The 16,062-nt window shown below is 67.1% G+C and overlaps 1 protein-coding gene across 1 annotated transcript in view; it reads left to right on the forward strand.

Moving 5' to 3' along the window:
* CABLES1 (Cdk5 and Abl enzyme substrate 1) overlaps nucleotides 1–16,017 on the forward strand; it is a 47,635-nt gene extending 31,618 nt beyond the window's left edge. The window contains exons 4-10 of the mRNA XM_036416890.2: nucleotides 3,502–3,579; nucleotides 8,015–8,111; nucleotides 9,901–10,057; nucleotides 10,447–10,550; nucleotides 12,232–12,338; nucleotides 13,573–13,780; nucleotides 14,749–16,017. Of these exons, the coding sequence (XP_036272783.1) occupies nucleotides 3,502–3,579; nucleotides 8,015–8,111; nucleotides 9,901–10,057; nucleotides 10,447–10,550; nucleotides 12,232–12,338; nucleotides 13,573–13,780; nucleotides 14,749–14,889 (892 nt within the window). The 3' untranslated portion in view covers nucleotides 14,890–16,017. The remainder of the gene's footprint in view (nucleotides 1–3,501; nucleotides 3,580–8,014; nucleotides 8,112–9,900; nucleotides 10,058–10,446; nucleotides 10,551–12,231; nucleotides 12,339–13,572; nucleotides 13,781–14,748) is intronic.
* The last annotated feature ends 45 nt before the right edge of the window (nucleotides 16,018–16,062 follow it).

The raw sequence follows: 16,062 nt of genomic DNA on the forward strand, positions 1-16,062 counted from the left end.
CGCCCTCCCCTTCCCCCTCACGATCGTGTGCCTGGCTCCTAAGCACGGGAAGGGCTGCGTGGAGAAGAGTCAGAGGGAGCCTCCTGGAGGCTGTGGACACCCTGGCCCAGGGAGCCCAGCCCGGGGCTCCGCGCTGACGGGCTGTGTGGGACCGTGGTCTCGAACCCCCCGAGGCCCAGCTCTCAGTGCCTCTTTGGAGGCCCTCCCTCCGTGTTCTGCTTCCTGCTCATCCTGACGGACACGGCTCCGCGGGCCCCTCGCGCTGGAGGAGGGCGCCCTGGCCGGAGGGAGACGTGGAGGCGCCGGTTCCGGAAGCCGTCGGCCATCAGGACGGAGCGGGGCTGTCACGTCGTCTTGTGCTGCGTCCGATCTGCTTCTCCAAACGCACACACGCGTGTAGGGGCCGAGAGCCTGACGTCGTGTGCGTGTGCAGGACGGACACACAGCAGGTCAGCACGCTCACAGGAACCCCGGCCGGAGCCCACGGGCTCTGGAGTCAGCGTGGAGCTGCCGGAAGCAGAGGCACGGGCTCGCCTCCCCCTGGTGTGTGCTGCTCAGGCCGAGGCCTCCCGCCCCGGACCCAGAACTACTTCGGGACACGCGTGGGGCGTGTTCTCGCTGCACCGTGGACTTCTCTGTCCCTGGGAAGGCGGGCGGGAGCTGACAGTGGCTGAGAAAGGGAGGCGTGTGGTCCGCCCTCGCCTCCCCCAGCCGGCTGCTGGGCCTGCCCTGTTGGCGGAACGAGCTTTTCTGAATGGACGCGAGCTGCCAGCCGCCCCAGGCTCCCGGCCAGACCACAGCGCGATCTCGAAGCCGAACAAGCAGCTCATTGACTGAGGGGCCTCGGTGGCGAAGCCGTGGAAAGAACACCCGCGTTTCTCAGGCGTGTGCATGCGCTCACACTCTGGTTCCAGTGGAAATTCCCAGCCAGTCGGTGGCCCCGAGGGAGGCGAAGCCTCGCTAAGCGGACAAGTCTGCCCCCGCCTGCCTTCCTCCCGCCGGGGAGAGGGGCTTCCAGGCTCTTCTCCTGTGGAGAGCGGGGTGGCGTGGGGGTCAGGCCCTCTCCTCCCGCCTGGACGGGGCCCAGGCTGTGCAGAGCGGGGACAGAGCCCTGATGTCTCGGCCGTTGTGGGGATTGGTCGCCTCTGTGCCCGCCCCGTGCTCTGCCTGGTGGCCAGCAGGCTGGGGTGCAAGGATTCCTCAGCCCGGGGGAGGCAGGGCACTGGGCGTCTGTCGTCCGAGGAGCCCTGGGTGCCCAGCCCCCTGCAGGAGGCGCCTCTTCCGGTCTCGGAGGAGCGGGGCGCAGGCCCACGGGGGAAACATTTAGAACCCGGTGTCGGATGGACGCCGTGAGCAGTTGTGTTACGTCTGCTTGAGCAAACAGCACGGAGCGGACCGGAGCGGAGCGGCGGGGGTGTGGCCCGCAGGCCTCGGGGCTGGGCAGCCAATGAGAATCCCCTCGAGGGAGAAGAGGACAGGCCACGCGGGGGGTCCTCGTCTCTCCTGGAGCACAGACTGCAGGGTTCTCAGTCTGAGCCCGCTGGTGAAACTGACCCCTCCCCCACGGGACCGGCTCTGACGGCTCCCTGTGCTCTGTGCACGGTTGTGCGTTCCAACTGGCACTTACAGTTCCTCCCCGTTGCCCGTGGGGCCCGGCTCAGGAGCCCGTGTGTGAAGCTGGGCCCTGTCGGCCACTGTGGACGGAGTCACTGCAGTGAGCAGCGCAGTCCTGACCCGTGGCGGGGACTCGGTGCTCCCAGGGCGTGGGGGCGGGTGCCACATTGCGCCCACGGTGGGAGGGGCGCGGCCCCTGGTAGCCGCTCGGGTGGTGCCCCTGAGAGGGAGTCGGGAGCGGAAGCAGCCTGAGGGGAATGAGTAACTTGGGACGGGCTCCCTGGGAGGGGCCTGGGAGCCAGTGCTGAGGGACACATGGGAGGTCATGGGTGTGCTGTGGGCTCGGCAGGCAGAGAATAGCAGAGGACAGGCAGGCAGGCGGGTTTGACGGTGGGTGGGCGAGTCCTTCTGCATGGTGAGTTCCAACAGGCAGTTACAGTTCCTCCCTCGCCCACCACGCTCGGAGACACGGTCAGAGCCCGAGCCTGACTGTGGAGCTGTCTTGTCCGCTGGCTCCAGGTGACAGTTACGAAGGGGAACAGGTCAGAGTCTCCACGCCGGGACCAGTGGAGAGGAGCTTGCGATGCCTGTCTGCGTGCCCTCCGATGGCTGAGAGCGCCCTCTGATGGTGGGGGAGCGCCCTCCGATGGCGGGGGAGCGCCCTCCGATGGCTGGGAGCGGCCTCCGATGGCTGGGGAGCGCCCTCCGATGGCGGGGGAGCGCCCTCCGATGGCGGGGGAGCGCCCTCCGATGGCGGGGGAGTGCCCTCCGATGGCGGGGGAGTGCCCTCCGATGGCGGGGGAGCGCCCTCCGATGGCTGGGGAGCGCCCTCCGATGGCGGGGGAGTGCCCTCCGATGGCGGGGGAGTGCCCTCCGATGGCGGGGGAGCGCCCTCCGATGGCTGGGGAGCGCCCTCCGATGGCGGGGGAGCGCCCTCCGATGGCGGGGGAGCAGCCTCCGATGGCGGGGGAGTGCCCTCCGATGGCTGGGAGCGCCCTCCGATGGCGGGGGAGTGCCCTCCGATGGCTGGGAGCGCCCTCCGGTGGCGGGGGAGCGCCCTCCGATGGCGGGGGAGTGCCCTCCGATGGCTGAGAGCGCCCTCCGGTGGCGGGGGAGCGCCCTCCGGTGGCGGGGGAGCGCCCTCCGATGGCTGGGGAGCGCCCTCCGATGGCGGGGGAGCGCCCTCCGGTGGCGGGGGAGCGCCCTCCGGTGGCGGGGGAGCGCCAGCCGTGGAGAGCCGTTCCCACGGGGAGTGGTGGGCGAGGGGCGTGTGGCCGACGGAGGCTGAGGCTGTGGTCCTGGGTTGGCCCCCAGCTCACGCGTTAGGAGAGAGTCACGCCTGACGAGCCGTGCGTGCGTGCGTGCGTGTGTGCGTGCGTCTCCCCCTCAGGGCTGGCCCGTCGCTCTGGCTCCGGGTGCAGGGCGGGAGCCGGGGTTCCGGTGGCTGCGGGCACACGGGGCACCAGTTCAGCCCACACTGTCTGCCTGGGCAGCCTCAGCTGCAGGTGGCACGGAGGAGGACTCGCTGTCGAGCGGGATCAGAGGCAGCGTCAGCAGATGGCGGGAGCGGCAGGCTCGGATCCCATGCGCTCTTCATCGCGGGGATTTTTTAAAATATATTTTATTGAGTTTTACAGAGAGGAAGGGAGAGGGATAGAGAGCTAGAAACATCGATGAGAGAGAAACATCGACCAGCTGCCTCCTGCACACCCCCTACCGGGGATGTGCCCGCAGCCAAGGTACATGCCCTTGACCGGAATCGAACCTGGGACCTTTCAGTCCGCAGGCCGACGCTCTATCCACTGAGCAACACCGGCTTTGGCCGTCGCGGGGATTTTAAATGTAAGAGTCTTGCATTCAGTTTGTTCTTTTCTGTTCTGTTGGTAGAATCGTCCTCCTCAGCGGCAGGCGGTCCTTCTGCAGCGTCTTCTCGGTGCTGCCGTATCGGGACGGTGCCCAGCCCGGGTACGTAGCATCTCGCCGTGCTCTCTGGGCGAGCGGCCGCGGGGCCACGGGGAGGTGCTGCCCGGCCTCTGACACGGAAAATGGAGTGTGTGACCGTCACAGGAAACGCTCCACCTGCTCTCAGCCAGAAAGAGTCCTGCAGGGGTGTGTGTGTGTGTCCCCGAATGTGTCCCCGTGTGTATCCCTGTGTGTGTCCGCATGTGTATCGGGGGGTGTGTGTGTGAGAGCGAACATGTATGTGTCCTCGCAATGCTGCCTGCTGCTTCTGATATGCTTCTGTTGGCATCTCCCGATGCTGTGAAGAGGGACAGTGCAGGGCCCACCCCGGCCGGCCGGCCAGCTCTGGAGACAGGCCGGTCAGGAAAGGAGTGCCACGAGCTGTGTGCTCACTCTGCCTGCTGTGCCTGGGCTTGGGCCGGAGCCCGACCAGCCCGCGGAGCCAGTCCTGACCCGAGGGGGGCGCAGAATTCAAACGTGCGAATTGTTTCTGGAATTTCCCATCTAATATTTTCGGGCCACAGTGGCCCAGGGGTCACTGAAACCGCAGGAGGCGAAGCCGTGGGTGCTGAGGGGAGTCGCCTGGGGCTGCTGGGAGACCATCCTGCTCTGGCCCCGGAGGGGAGGCAGAGGCGGAGTGGGCAGGGCTCACCGGACACCACCTCACATCTTGGATACGAACACTCCAACCCGCACTCACTCCACTTTTATAGACGAGAAACCAAGATGCAGAAGGGGTAGATTCCGTACCAGCCCTCGGCCGGGTCCCCGGGTCCCACCGGCAGCGAACGCTGAGTCCTCGGGAGAACGGAGCACATGGCAGCTTGAGCAGCAGGACTGAGAAGTGTTCTGCTTTTCATTTTTTAAATATATTGCCGAAACCGGTTTGGCTCAATGGATAGAGCGTCGGCTTGGGGACTGAAGGGTCCCGGGTTTGATTCCGGTCAAGGGCATGTATCTTGGTTGCAGGCATATCCCCAGTAGGGGGTGTGCCAGAGGCAGCTGATCGATGACTCTCTCTCATTTTTTACAGAGAGGAAGGGAAAGAATTTCTAACTCTTTCCCTTCCTCTCTGTAAAAAATCAATAAAATATATATTTTTTTAAAGGCTCATTTTTAAAATATATTTTTATTGATTTCAGAGAGAGAGAGACAGAGCCATCAATGATGAGAGAGACTCACGCATCGGCTGCCTCCTGCACGCCCCACACTGGGGATGTGCCCTGACGGGGAATCGAACCATGACCTCTTGTTTCAATGCTCAACCACTGAGCCACACTGGCCGGGCAGTCCTGCTTTTTAAATGTTTTCATGAACAGATATCCTATTTATAGTAACTGCCACTTATGATTTTTAAACTGATAATTGGGAAACAATTATGCTCTAATGATAAGTATGCTGGTAAATTTACACGTGTACATGTTTTTTAAACTACTGTAGTTCACGTACATGTTAACCAGCATGTTCTCACTGTGGACAGTTTCTTTCCTTTTACGCTAAAGCCCTCTCCGTGACCAGGACCGAAGCCCAGAAGTCCTGGTGGAGAGGTCGTGAGGGTGCGGTGGTGGCTTCGCTGCCCGGCAGCCGGGCCCTCAGGCACGGAGGACGCTCCTTACCCCCCACTCCCAGCTGAGCCGGCCGCCCGCCTCCGCTCGGGGCTGCTCACCGCGGCTTCTGGCTCCCGTGGTTCCGTTGTACGTGGGCATGTGGACCAGGCCACGTGTGCCCGATTGTTCTGACAGGCGCAGACCACCCCAACTTCATCCCAAGAACGCTTTAAAAACAGGAAACTCAAAAGTCCCTTCCCCTTCCGGGTGGCCTTGTCTCTCCGGGTCTGTCTGCTGCCTCCGCAGCCGCCCCCATCCAGCCCCGCTGGTTTGTCCTTGGGTCTAAGCTCAACTGGACCGACCGGCTCCTGACTTCTGCGAGCCTAGCAGACAGGCCGGCCGGGGGGCGTGGGGGTGGGGGAGCTTTACGTGCGCCCCTGACTTAGTCGTCCTGCCAGCCCCTCCCCGACACCAGAGTCGGTCCAGTTGGAGGGAGCGCTGTCCCAGCCCAGCAGCTTCTCACGTAGACGGATCAGGAGAGAGCTCAGTGCGCTGCGGCCAAGCCCGTGTCAGAGCCGTTGACACTGCACCTTTCCTGAAGAAGCCGGGCACGCAGCCCACCCCCTGGCTCACGGAGCAGCGGGCTCTCGGCTGATCCCAGAGCGGTTGGGGGTCCGAAGCCTGACAGGCCCTCCTGCCTGTAGGTTTCCCAGTTCCTTGCTGACGGTCTTGGTGCAGATTCAGTCTCAGGCCCCTGTTTACTTGGCGTGGCCTTCCCAGAATTCCTGCGAAGCGCCTGCCACTGAGCCTTGCCCAGCCCGAGGCTGGCTTCTCTGCTGGGGAGTGACAGGCCCGTTCCCCCCCTCCCTCCGCGTCCGCTCCTCAGCGAGGTTTCTGGCCCTTGGCTCTCGCGGCCTCGGCGGGGACACCAGGCTTGTTACTGACAGGCTGGCTGCCAGCACCCCTCGCTGTTTGGCCTGGTTTTTTGTTTCCTGTCGTTTTGTTTTGGTGAATCCTCACCCTGGGACATTTTTTCAATGGTTTTTAGAGAGAGTGGAAGGGAGGGAGGAGGGGAAAGGCAGAGAGACACATGGATTGATTCTTCCTACTGGGGCCCTAACCCGGTGGGGGTCAGACTCGCAGCCCTGGTACGTGTCCTTGGCAGGAGCAGAACTCGAGACCCTTTGGTCCACAGGCAGATGCTCTGTCCACTGAGCCGCATGGGCCAGGGCTGGTTGGCTTTGCTTGCACTTTGCTGCCCTGGAATTTCCCCGGCACCTTACTGCCCTCTTAGGTAGGAGATGCTTCTAATAACTGCCCTCTTTTCCCGTTCTTTCCCGTTGGGAATTCAGTCTTTCCCGGGGCATAATCGGCATGGAGGGGGTGCAGGGCGGGGTGCATTCGGACAACACCAGCTCCCCGTCTCTGTCCACACCCCTCGGGTCTCTGGCTGTCAGCGGTTTGCCTGCCTCGCCCTCCAACAGCTCCATGTCACCTCCCGACCGAGCATCCTGTGGTCGGCGTGAAATGCACACAGCAGCCGTGTGCGCAGGTCAGCCAGCCTTCCGTTCCCGTGAGCTGGGACGGTCCTGGCTGGAATGGAGCTTGGGGAGGGAAGGGGGTTCTCCCAGGTCATTTCCTGGTGGAAGTCGGGAGGGGACTTGTCTTGTCCCTGGAGCCCCTCTCAGTGGGGTGACGTGTGGATGGCGTGTGGACGGCGTGCTCAGTGGGAGCCCGAAGGACTGAACGCTGCTCTGATCGTCAGCAGCCTGGCGGCCTGGCCGGTCCACTGGTTCCGAACTGGGGTACCGTCTGCTCTGGACCCGCGGGCAGAGTGCCCAATGGCGGCTGTGCTGGGGCGACAGCGAGGGGTCTGTCGGCCGTGTCGCTGAGCCTGGCGGTGCAGCCCCAGCAGTGCCAGCCTCACGCTCTGTGCTCCGTGAAGCACGTCTCTGGCTGCTGTTAAGCATCTGGAAAGCCTGTTAACGTGTAATTAGCTTCTAAGTCATTTACACGCCGACGTGTTCAGCGCATTGTCCTTCAGGAGCGATGCCCGGGGGGCCCTGGCTGCCGTCAGACGTGGTCCCGGCGGGCCTCCCCCCGAGAGCACGGCCGTGGCCCAGGCCGCCGTGGAGCCGGGCGGACGGGCGCACCGTTCTCTGCGGGCGGTGCTGCCCCTCGGTCCTGGGAGGAGCTGGTGGGTGGCCTAGAGGTCATGGGTGACGTTTGGAGACTTCAGTGTTCGTCCACAGAAGCCTTGTCAGTGTGCCATGTCCTGTAACTGCGTGCTGTTAGCGTGCTGTTAGCGTGTTTTATAAGCAGATACTCATGTCCAGGGGGCCCGGCCAGGCGGGTGGGTGACTCCTGTGGCCCAGTGGTTCGTGGCCAGCAGTAAGCCTGAGCTGTTCAGAAGGGAGATTCTTTCTCCTGGCTAACAAAGGGGGCGAGAGGGGTCCCCCGATTTAACAAGAAGCCAGCAGCACCAGCCCAGAGAACGCAGTCCCCGTGCCAGGGCGTCACCGAGAGGAGGGACTGGCTGGCGGAGGGAGCGGGGTCCCTCACTCTGCACCCCTCCCTCAGGCGCTCGTTCGGCTGCACGTCCTTCATGTCGGGGGGGCGGGTGGAAGGCCGGGGGGGGGAGGAGAAGGCGGGGGAGAGGGAGAAGGGCGAAGGGGGAGGCGGGGGGGGAGGGGGGCGGAAGAGATGGGGGGGAGAGAAGAGAAGACTGAGGGGGGCTGCCCTTGAGCTGCTGAGCCCGCCCAGCGAGGGGCAGGGGAGGCCCGGCCGTCCTGCCCAGTCCCTCCCGTCAGCACCAGTGGTGCTTAGTGTGGTGTGCGTCCCAGTGTCTCTTCCGGGTGCAAACAGCACGTCTTCTCTGGCTTGTCCTCCAGGGACCTGAAGTCGGACGGAGGGCGACAGTCAGTGGGTGCCATGAGCCTGAAGGAGGTCATCGGCCTGGAGGGCGTGGAGCTGGGCGCTGACGGGAAGGTAAGCTGCCCGGCTCCTGTTGTGAGCCTGTGCCTAGGCCCGGGTTCGGGAGGCAAAGGGGGCGGTGGGAAGAAAGGGAGGGGGGCAGGCCACATGCCTCGCTCGGGGGTGAGGGCACCTTCCTGGGCTCCTGACACCAGCCCTCTGCTCCTAGCGGGCGCGCGCACGCACACACACACACACACACACACACACACGTGTCCACACACATGTCCACACGCGTGCTCTGGGTGCAGGGATGTGGGTTGGATGAACAGCAATAACGGATGGTGCCCGCAAGCCGCCTGCCCACAACCAGACCAGGGTGTCGGCCGGCCTCCTGGGACCCTGAGGCTGCGAGCCCCCCGGCTCCGGCGGAGCCCCCGCTGCCATGCGCCCCTCACCAGGCTGGGGTGAGGTTTTCCACGAGCCCCAAAGCCTGTTGGGGAGACGTGCAGGGTGTCCTTGGGGAGACTGTCGGCAGTGAGCATGCAGGGAGCCGCCCCCAGGGCCCGACCCATGGTCCCCGGCAGCAGTTGAGAAGGCTGAGTGTCCGCCCGGGAATGGGGGGGACAGTGGAGGGGAGCCCTGTGGATGGACCTGCCCAGGGCTCAGGGCACATACCTCGTCAGGGACTCCAGCCGTCAGGGCCTGGAACGCTGCAGGTGCCCGCCTGTGCCAATGCAGCTCACCCCATCCCCACAGCCCCCCATCCCCAAGGCCCATCCCCTCCCCACCCCGTCCCCTCCCCACCCCGTCCCCACGGCCCCCCCCCACGGCCCCCCGTCCCCATGCCCCCCCGTCCCCACGCCCTCCCCCGTCCGCACGCCGGCCCCCCCGTCCCCACGCCCTCCCCCGTCCCCACGCCCTCCCCTGTCCCCACGGCCCCCTGTCCCCATGCCCCCCCCGTCCCCACGGCCCCCTTCCCCACGGCCCCCCATCCCCAAGGCCCATCCCCTCCCCATCCCGTCCCCTCCCCACCCCGTCCCCACGGCCCCCGTCCCCACGGCCCCCCCGCCCCACGGCCCCCACGGCCCCACGCCCTCCCCCGTCCCCACGCCCTCCCCCGTCCCCACGCCCTCGCCCGTCCCCACGGCCCCCCCACAGCCCCCCCGTCCCCACGGCCCCCCCGCCCCACGGCCCCCCGTCCCCACGGCCCCCACAGCCCCACGCCCTCCCCCGTCCCCACGCCCTCCCCCGTCCCCACGGCCCCCCCACAGCCCCCCCGTCCCCACAGCCCCCCCGCCCCACGGCCCCCGGTCCCCACGGCCCCCCCGTCCCCACGGCCCCCCGTCCCCACGGCCCCCCGTCCCCACGGCCCCCGTCCCCACAGCCCCCCCGCCCCACGGCCCCCCGTCCCCACGGCCCCCCCGTCCCCACGGCCCCCCGTCCCCACGGCCCCCCGTCCCCACGGCCCCCCGTCCCCACGGCTGCCATCCCCACGGCCCCCCCGCCCCACGGCCCCCCGTCCCCACGGCCCCCCCGTCCCCACGGCCCCCCGTCCCCACGCCCTCCCCCGTCCCCACGGCCCCCCCGTCCCCACGCCCCCCCGTCCCCACGCCCTCCCCCGCCCCCACGCCCTCCCCCGCCCCCACGGCCCCCCCGCCCCACGGCCCCCCGTCCCCCCCCCCCGTCCCCACAGCGTCAGGACAGCACGCCGTGTCATCACACGCACGTCTGCGGGGGTGGGGGCAGCGCTTCGGCAGGTTTGGCCGAGTGATGGCCAGTCGCTGGGAGTAGTGGGCGTGTCGCCGGGTCGGTCAGCCCCGCCCCTGGGGGCGCCCGTCACCACCCTCCGCCTTCCTTCCAGACGGTGTCCTACACCCAGTTCCTGTGGCCCACCAACGCCCTGGGCGCCCGGAGGGCCACCATCGACTCCACCTGCTCCTTCTCCCACCTCCGCACCCTGAGCCACCGCAGCCTCTCGCTGGGCCGGGCCAGCAGCACCCAGGGGAGCCTCGACGCAGGTGGGCTGCCGGCCGGTGTGGGTGGGTCCCCGTGGGCAGACTGGAGGCCGGTCCCTGAGTGTGAGCTCGTGCCGCAGCGAGCGATTGGGCGAGAGGATTCCGGGCCACGGGCCTCGCAGCCGCACAGGGCCCCTCCAGGGAGATGCCTCTGCCCAGCCCCTGGGGGGCCCGGGAACCCCCACGGCCTCCTGCGGAGGGGCCGGGCGGACCTGGCTCCTCGCCACCTCCCTGCGCCTCAGTCGCCCCGCCACCCGGCCTTGCCTGCACTCCTGCTCAGGTCGGGCTCTTCACACAGCCGCCCGCAGCCCAGGGTCCGATGAGGACATCCTGAGGGTCTGCACCGAGGGGCCCGCGGCCAGGCCCTCACTGTCCCTCTGCTGTGCCCGCAGGCAGCGACCTGGGAGACTTCGTGGACTACGACCCCAACCTCCTGGACGACCCCCAGTGGCCGTGCGGGAAGCACAAGCGGGTGCTCATCTTCCCGTCCTACATGGTGGGTGGCTGGCAGGGCGGGCGGCCTGGGGGAGCAGGCCCTCGGCGCGGCCGGACGGGCCCTCAGACCCTGCTCGGCCGGGGACCCTCCGGGTGCCTTGCGGACGGGGGACGGGAGCGTGGCCACCCAGCGTTCTGGTCACGCTGGCTCCCGGCTCTCGCCAAAGCGTGGCGTTTCAGACCCTCGAGGAGGGCGGGGGGGCCGGCTCGGTGGAGTCCTCCCAGGAGGGCGGGGGCTGCGGTGCCGCTGAGCAGCCACGTGGCCCGGGCTCAGGGCGGCTGAGCCCTCCGGGAAGGTGCGAGCAGGACGGTGGGGGTTACGCGGCCTTCCTCGATGCGGCTGCTTCTCGGGCTTTTCCTGTTTCCCTGCGCGTGTGGTTTCGGCTCCTGCTGACCGCCTCCCGCCGCTCTGCTCCGGGCGGCCGTGTCCCGAGATCAGAGGCCTTCTTAGGGGGACGCGCCCACTCGGAGGACGTGGGGAGAGGCGAGGGCTTTCGGGAACCCGCTGCCCCGGGGCTGCACACGGGAATCGGCGGAGAGCGGACCGGAACGCCCGGCGCCCCTGCCGGCCGGAGGGCACAGCGAGCAGGGAGCCGGGCCTGCGCCCGGGACAGGCTCCTGTCCCGTCTGGAAGCCGCCGGGCACCCACTCGCAGGGCCCGCCCTCGGCCTCTCCTCACGGAACATCTGGCCACGAGCCACCGTCAGAGAAACCGGGCCTGGCCCGCCACGGCCCCCCGTCCCCACGGCCCCCCCGTCCCCACGGCCCCCATCCCCACAGCCCGCCCCCCCCCCCATCCCCACAGCCCGCCACGGCCGCGTGTCTCCTGTAACTGGGCGGGAGCCGGACGTTCCGATGGCCCCAGAGCCGGGATGGGTTACCAAAGGCATTTAGCGTACTCACTCATTGTCAAAATACGTTTTTATTGATTACAGAGAAGGAGAGAGGGAGAGAAGCATCAGTGATGCTAGAGAATCACTGACTGGCTGCCTCCTGCACACCCCACACCCCAGCCTGCAGCCCAGGCATGTGCCCTGACCGGAAATCGAACGTGACCTCCTCGTAGGACGATGCTCAACCTCTGAGCACGCAGGCCGGGCCAAAGGCATTTAGTTTAAAACTGCCCCCACTCCGTGCTCTTCCCTCCTTATTCCCCAGCTGCTGACACAGTGAACCAGACCTGTGGGTAGTTCTTTTCCACTCTGACCTGTGAGGTCAAGTGTTTCTTTAAAAGCAACCACCAGAGCTCATCGGTCTGAGCCAGCGCACAGTAGGGAGCTCATCGGTCTGAGCCAGCGCACAGTAGGGAGCTCATCGGTCTGAGCCAGCGCACAGTAGGTAGCTCTTCTGGCTGAGCCAGCACACAGTAGGGAGCTCATTGGTCTGAGCCAGCGCACAGTAGGGAGCTCATTTGCCGGTGTGGGGTGACACCGTGTGCACCCATGGTGTGCGAGTGGGGCTCCTCCCCGCCAGGCGCTGATCCTGCAGGTCAGAGGCCGTGTGCTGCGCGTCCCCGGTCCTGCCAAGGCCCCTGTCTCTGGAGGCGGGGCCTCCTCGGGCCGGGCTCCCGGGCTCCCTGGGAGGGGGGGGGCGTGGGTGTGGGCGTCACTGTGGCGTCCTCTGCAGTGCCGGCCAGGACCGCGGGTGGGTGGGCGGGCGTGACCTGGCTGCCTTCCCTGCAGACCACAGTGATCGCCTACGTGAAGCCCTCGGACCTCAAGAAGGACATGAACGAGGCGTTCCGGGAGCGGTTCCCCCACATCAAGCTCACGCTCAGCAAGATCAGGAGGTACGGCCGCTCGCGCCCTCGGCCCCTCCGCGCCCCTCACACAGGCTCCGGCGGCCGTTCAGCAGAGGCTCCTGGGCCCTGGCGGTGGCGCGATGGTTACAGCATCCTGGGGCGGGGGTGGGTTTTGCAGATTTGTGTTTCAGTCAAGGGCACGGACCTGGCCTCAGTGGGGGCGTGTGTGGTGGCAGCCAGTCAGTGTCTCACACCAACGTCTCTCTCCCCCTCTCTTCCTCTCTCTAAAAATCAACCGGAGAGTGTCCTTGGGTGAGAACTACAAGAAAGGCCCACAAGGGGCTAGCTGCCGGGAGGGCCCTGTGGGCACCAGGGCGGAGGGCGGAGGGCAGAGGCGGTCTCGTGGCAGGAGCTGGCAAGGACCAGCTGTCATTCCCGCTGCCATGCCTGCAGCCTGTCGTTCAGCCCGATTTGTGAGACAGGAAGCGGCCTGGGAGACACGGGCCCTGTGTCCTCAGACGCAGACAAAGCAGGGGAGGAGCTGGGCTCCTGGTCTGGAACGGCTCCCTGCTCACGGCCCCTCAGGAGGCACGGCTGCGCCCTGTCCTACAGCAAAACCAGGCCGTTTCCTGGTGGGCAGTGGTCCATTTGGGGGACACGTCTGCTGGCCACCCAGTCTCTGGCTGCGCCGGAGGAGACTGGCGTGTGGTGCCTGTACCAGGAGAGCATGTGTGCATGTGTGTGCATGTGTGTGAGAGTGTGGTAAACGGGCTGGACTGCGTGTGGCAATGCCATGTAGGAGTAAGTGCCAGCATGTTTGTCCACACGGGCCTCGGTGCTGACCTGGTGCTGGCGTGTTCGGTTTGACCAGAGGTAAGCAGAGCTTGGGCTCCGCGCTGCCCTCACCGCAGCCGCCCGTGTGCTCCGAGCTGACCTCCTGACGTCAGTAACGGACTCCGACGCCCACCTCACGCCTTGTCTCTGTCTCTGGCGGGACCTGGTCCTCCGTGGGGTCCCTCTTCCATCGGGCAGCTCTCCGAGCGTCCAGGGACCCCGCCCACCCTGGGGTCCCGTGTGCACCCACGCCACGGGGTCTAGACCACGGCTGCCACCCTCTGGGCCCCCACGGACCCTGGTGGGCGGCGGCTGGCCCAGACGCGTCTCCCGTGACGCAGCGTCCGGCTCACGTGTCGGGCCGTCCCCTGGGGACCGGGAGGGAGGTGCTCTCGGGCGAGCCTGGTCCGGGCTGTGCTCAGGCTCAGCAGGCCCTCCCGCCCTCCAGCCTGAAGCGGGAGATGCGGAAGCTGGCGCAGGAGGACTGCGGCCTCGAGGAGCCCACGGTGGCCGCGGCCTTCGTCTACTTCGAGAAGCTGGCCCTCAGGGGGAAGCTCAACAAGCAGAACCGCAAGCTCTGTGCGGGGGCCTGCGTGCTGCTGGCCGCCAAGATCAGCAGCGACCTCCGGAAGCACGAGGTCAAGCACCTGATCGATGTGAGTGGCCGTGGCCGTGGCCGGCCGCCCTGCCCCGTGTGACTCTGCCACGGGTCTTGTGTTGCTCACCCAGGCGTCCATCACACACGGTCACTGACCTCGGCCTCCTGTGGCCTCGGTGGTGGTCTTTTCGGGGGAGGGCCCGGGCTTCTCCTCTCAAAGGACATCCCCATGGCGTAAGGAAACTCTCGTCTCCTCGGCTGGTGCCCACACAGCCAGCACCCACACGCCACGACCAGCGCCCACACACCACCTCCAGCGCCCACACGCCACCTCCAGCACCCACACGCCACAGCCAGCACCCACACGCCACAGCCAGCGCCCACACGCCACCTCCAGCGCCCACACGCCACCTCCAGCACCCACACGCCTCGGCCAGCGCCCACACGCCACCTCCAGCACCCACACGCCACCTCCAGCGCCCACACGCCACCTCCAGCACCCACACGCCACGGCCAGCACCCACACGCCATGGCCGGTGTCTACACGCCACGGCCAGCGCCCACACGCCACGGCCGGTGTCTACACGCCACGGCCAGCGCCCACACGCCACGGCCAGCACCCACACGCCGCCTCCAGCACCCACACGCCACCTCCAGCGCTCACACGCCACCTCCAGCACCCACACGCCACGGCCAGTGCCCACACGCCACGGCCGGTGTCTGCACGCCACGGCCAGCACCCACATGCCACGCCTCCAGCGCCCACACGCCACGGCCAGCGCCCACACGCCACGGCCAGCACCCACACGCCACGGCCGGTGTCTACACGCCACGGCCAGCGCCCACGTGCCACAGCACTAGTTCCGTGCGAGGCCTCCCTCTGCTGCCGAGCTCTGACGCCCTCACGCCCTCCACGGCCGTGCCTACCCGTCTGTAAACCTCCCTGGCCGTGGGGAGGGGCTCACGGGGAGAAAGCTGGGGTGCGGTCTTCAAGCTCACGTGCTCTCGTCTCCTCTTCCTTTGCAGAAGCTGGAGGAGAAGTTCCGGCTGAACAGACGCGAGCTGATTGCCTTCGAGTTCCCCGTGTTGGTGGCCTTGGAGTTCGCCCTGCACCTGCCGGAGCACGAGATCATGCCCCACTACAGACGCCTGGTCCAGAGCTCCTAGCGCGGCCGGCACTCACTGGTGCCTGCGTTCCTGGTGCCGCGGACTCCCAGCACAGGTCCGGCTGATGCTTCCCAGGCAGAGGCTGTGCTGCCACCGGAGACTCGTTCCCGAGCAGAGCTCAGCGCACGGCCTCTCCTCCCAACACGCTGTGTGGAGGCTGTGCGGGCACCTTTAGGGAGTCCCGTCTGCCGCCGGGCGGGGAGGCCTGGGCGGAGACACGGTGGCCCTCCGGCTCCACCAGCGAGAGTTCCTACCGGCCCCCAGTCCTCCTCCTCCCGGCACACAGACCGGCGGCCGGTCCAAACTCCCCCCGCCAAGTCTGAGCGTCACGCTGGAGCCGAGCGGGGCAGACCGCCTGGACACGGAGGGAAGCTTTGCAAAGGCCCTCACGGTGGAGGGGCCAGTGTCTGCCAGCTGTTGGAGGGCGCTGTCCCCGGGGCCTGTGCCAGTGTGTCTGAGCAAGGCTGCCTCGGCCCCGAGCCGCAGCCAGCCTGCCCTCAGCACAGACCTCGCCGGGCCCCCCCGGGGGCTGCCGCCTGGGGCCTGTGCCCGAGGGGTTCACGTGGTTTGGAGAACCTCGAGGAGCCATCGCTCTCGGTACCAGAGTGTCTGACACGTGTGCCCCAGACGGTGACCGGGCTTCTGTCACCCCCCCACTCGGGGAAGCGGTCCGTTCTCGTGTCGGGGCCCCATGGGGAGGGCGCAGGCGGCTCCACACCGTCCGGCATCCCCCTCACACCCGTGTTTCCCCCCCACCACGGGCCCGGCGGGGGCCGCGCTCCGTGGTGGGCTCGGTGCTCTATGTTAGAGTGCACGCTAGGCACTTTGTTGTGCTGTATGTACATACATTCCGTGTTTTATAGAATCCAGAACAAGGGTAAGGCACACGGTTTGTGTTTGAGGCGTTCAGCCAGCTGGGACCAGCTGCCTCAGGCCAAGGCCGTGCCCGTTGGAGAGGGTCCCTGTGCGGGCGGTGCTGACGGCTGGGACCACCTGTGCGTCACCAACCAGCGTGTCACCACCGCCGTCACCACGCCGTCCCCTAAAGCCCGCGAGAAGCCCCACCAAGGTTCGCCGCAGGGAGGCCTGTGGCCACGTAAAGAGAATTAAAGTATTTTATTGTTTCTACATCCGTGTGTGTGTGTGTGTGTGTACACACGTCCCAGTGTCACC

Source organism: Pipistrellus kuhlii, unplaced genomic scaffold (genome assembly GCF_014108245.1).
Source record: "Pipistrellus kuhlii isolate mPipKuh1 unplaced genomic scaffold, mPipKuh1.p scaffold_m20_p_57, whole genome shotgun sequence".
Lineage (NCBI taxonomy): Eukaryota > Metazoa > Chordata > Mammalia > Chiroptera > Vespertilionidae > Pipistrellus > Pipistrellus kuhlii.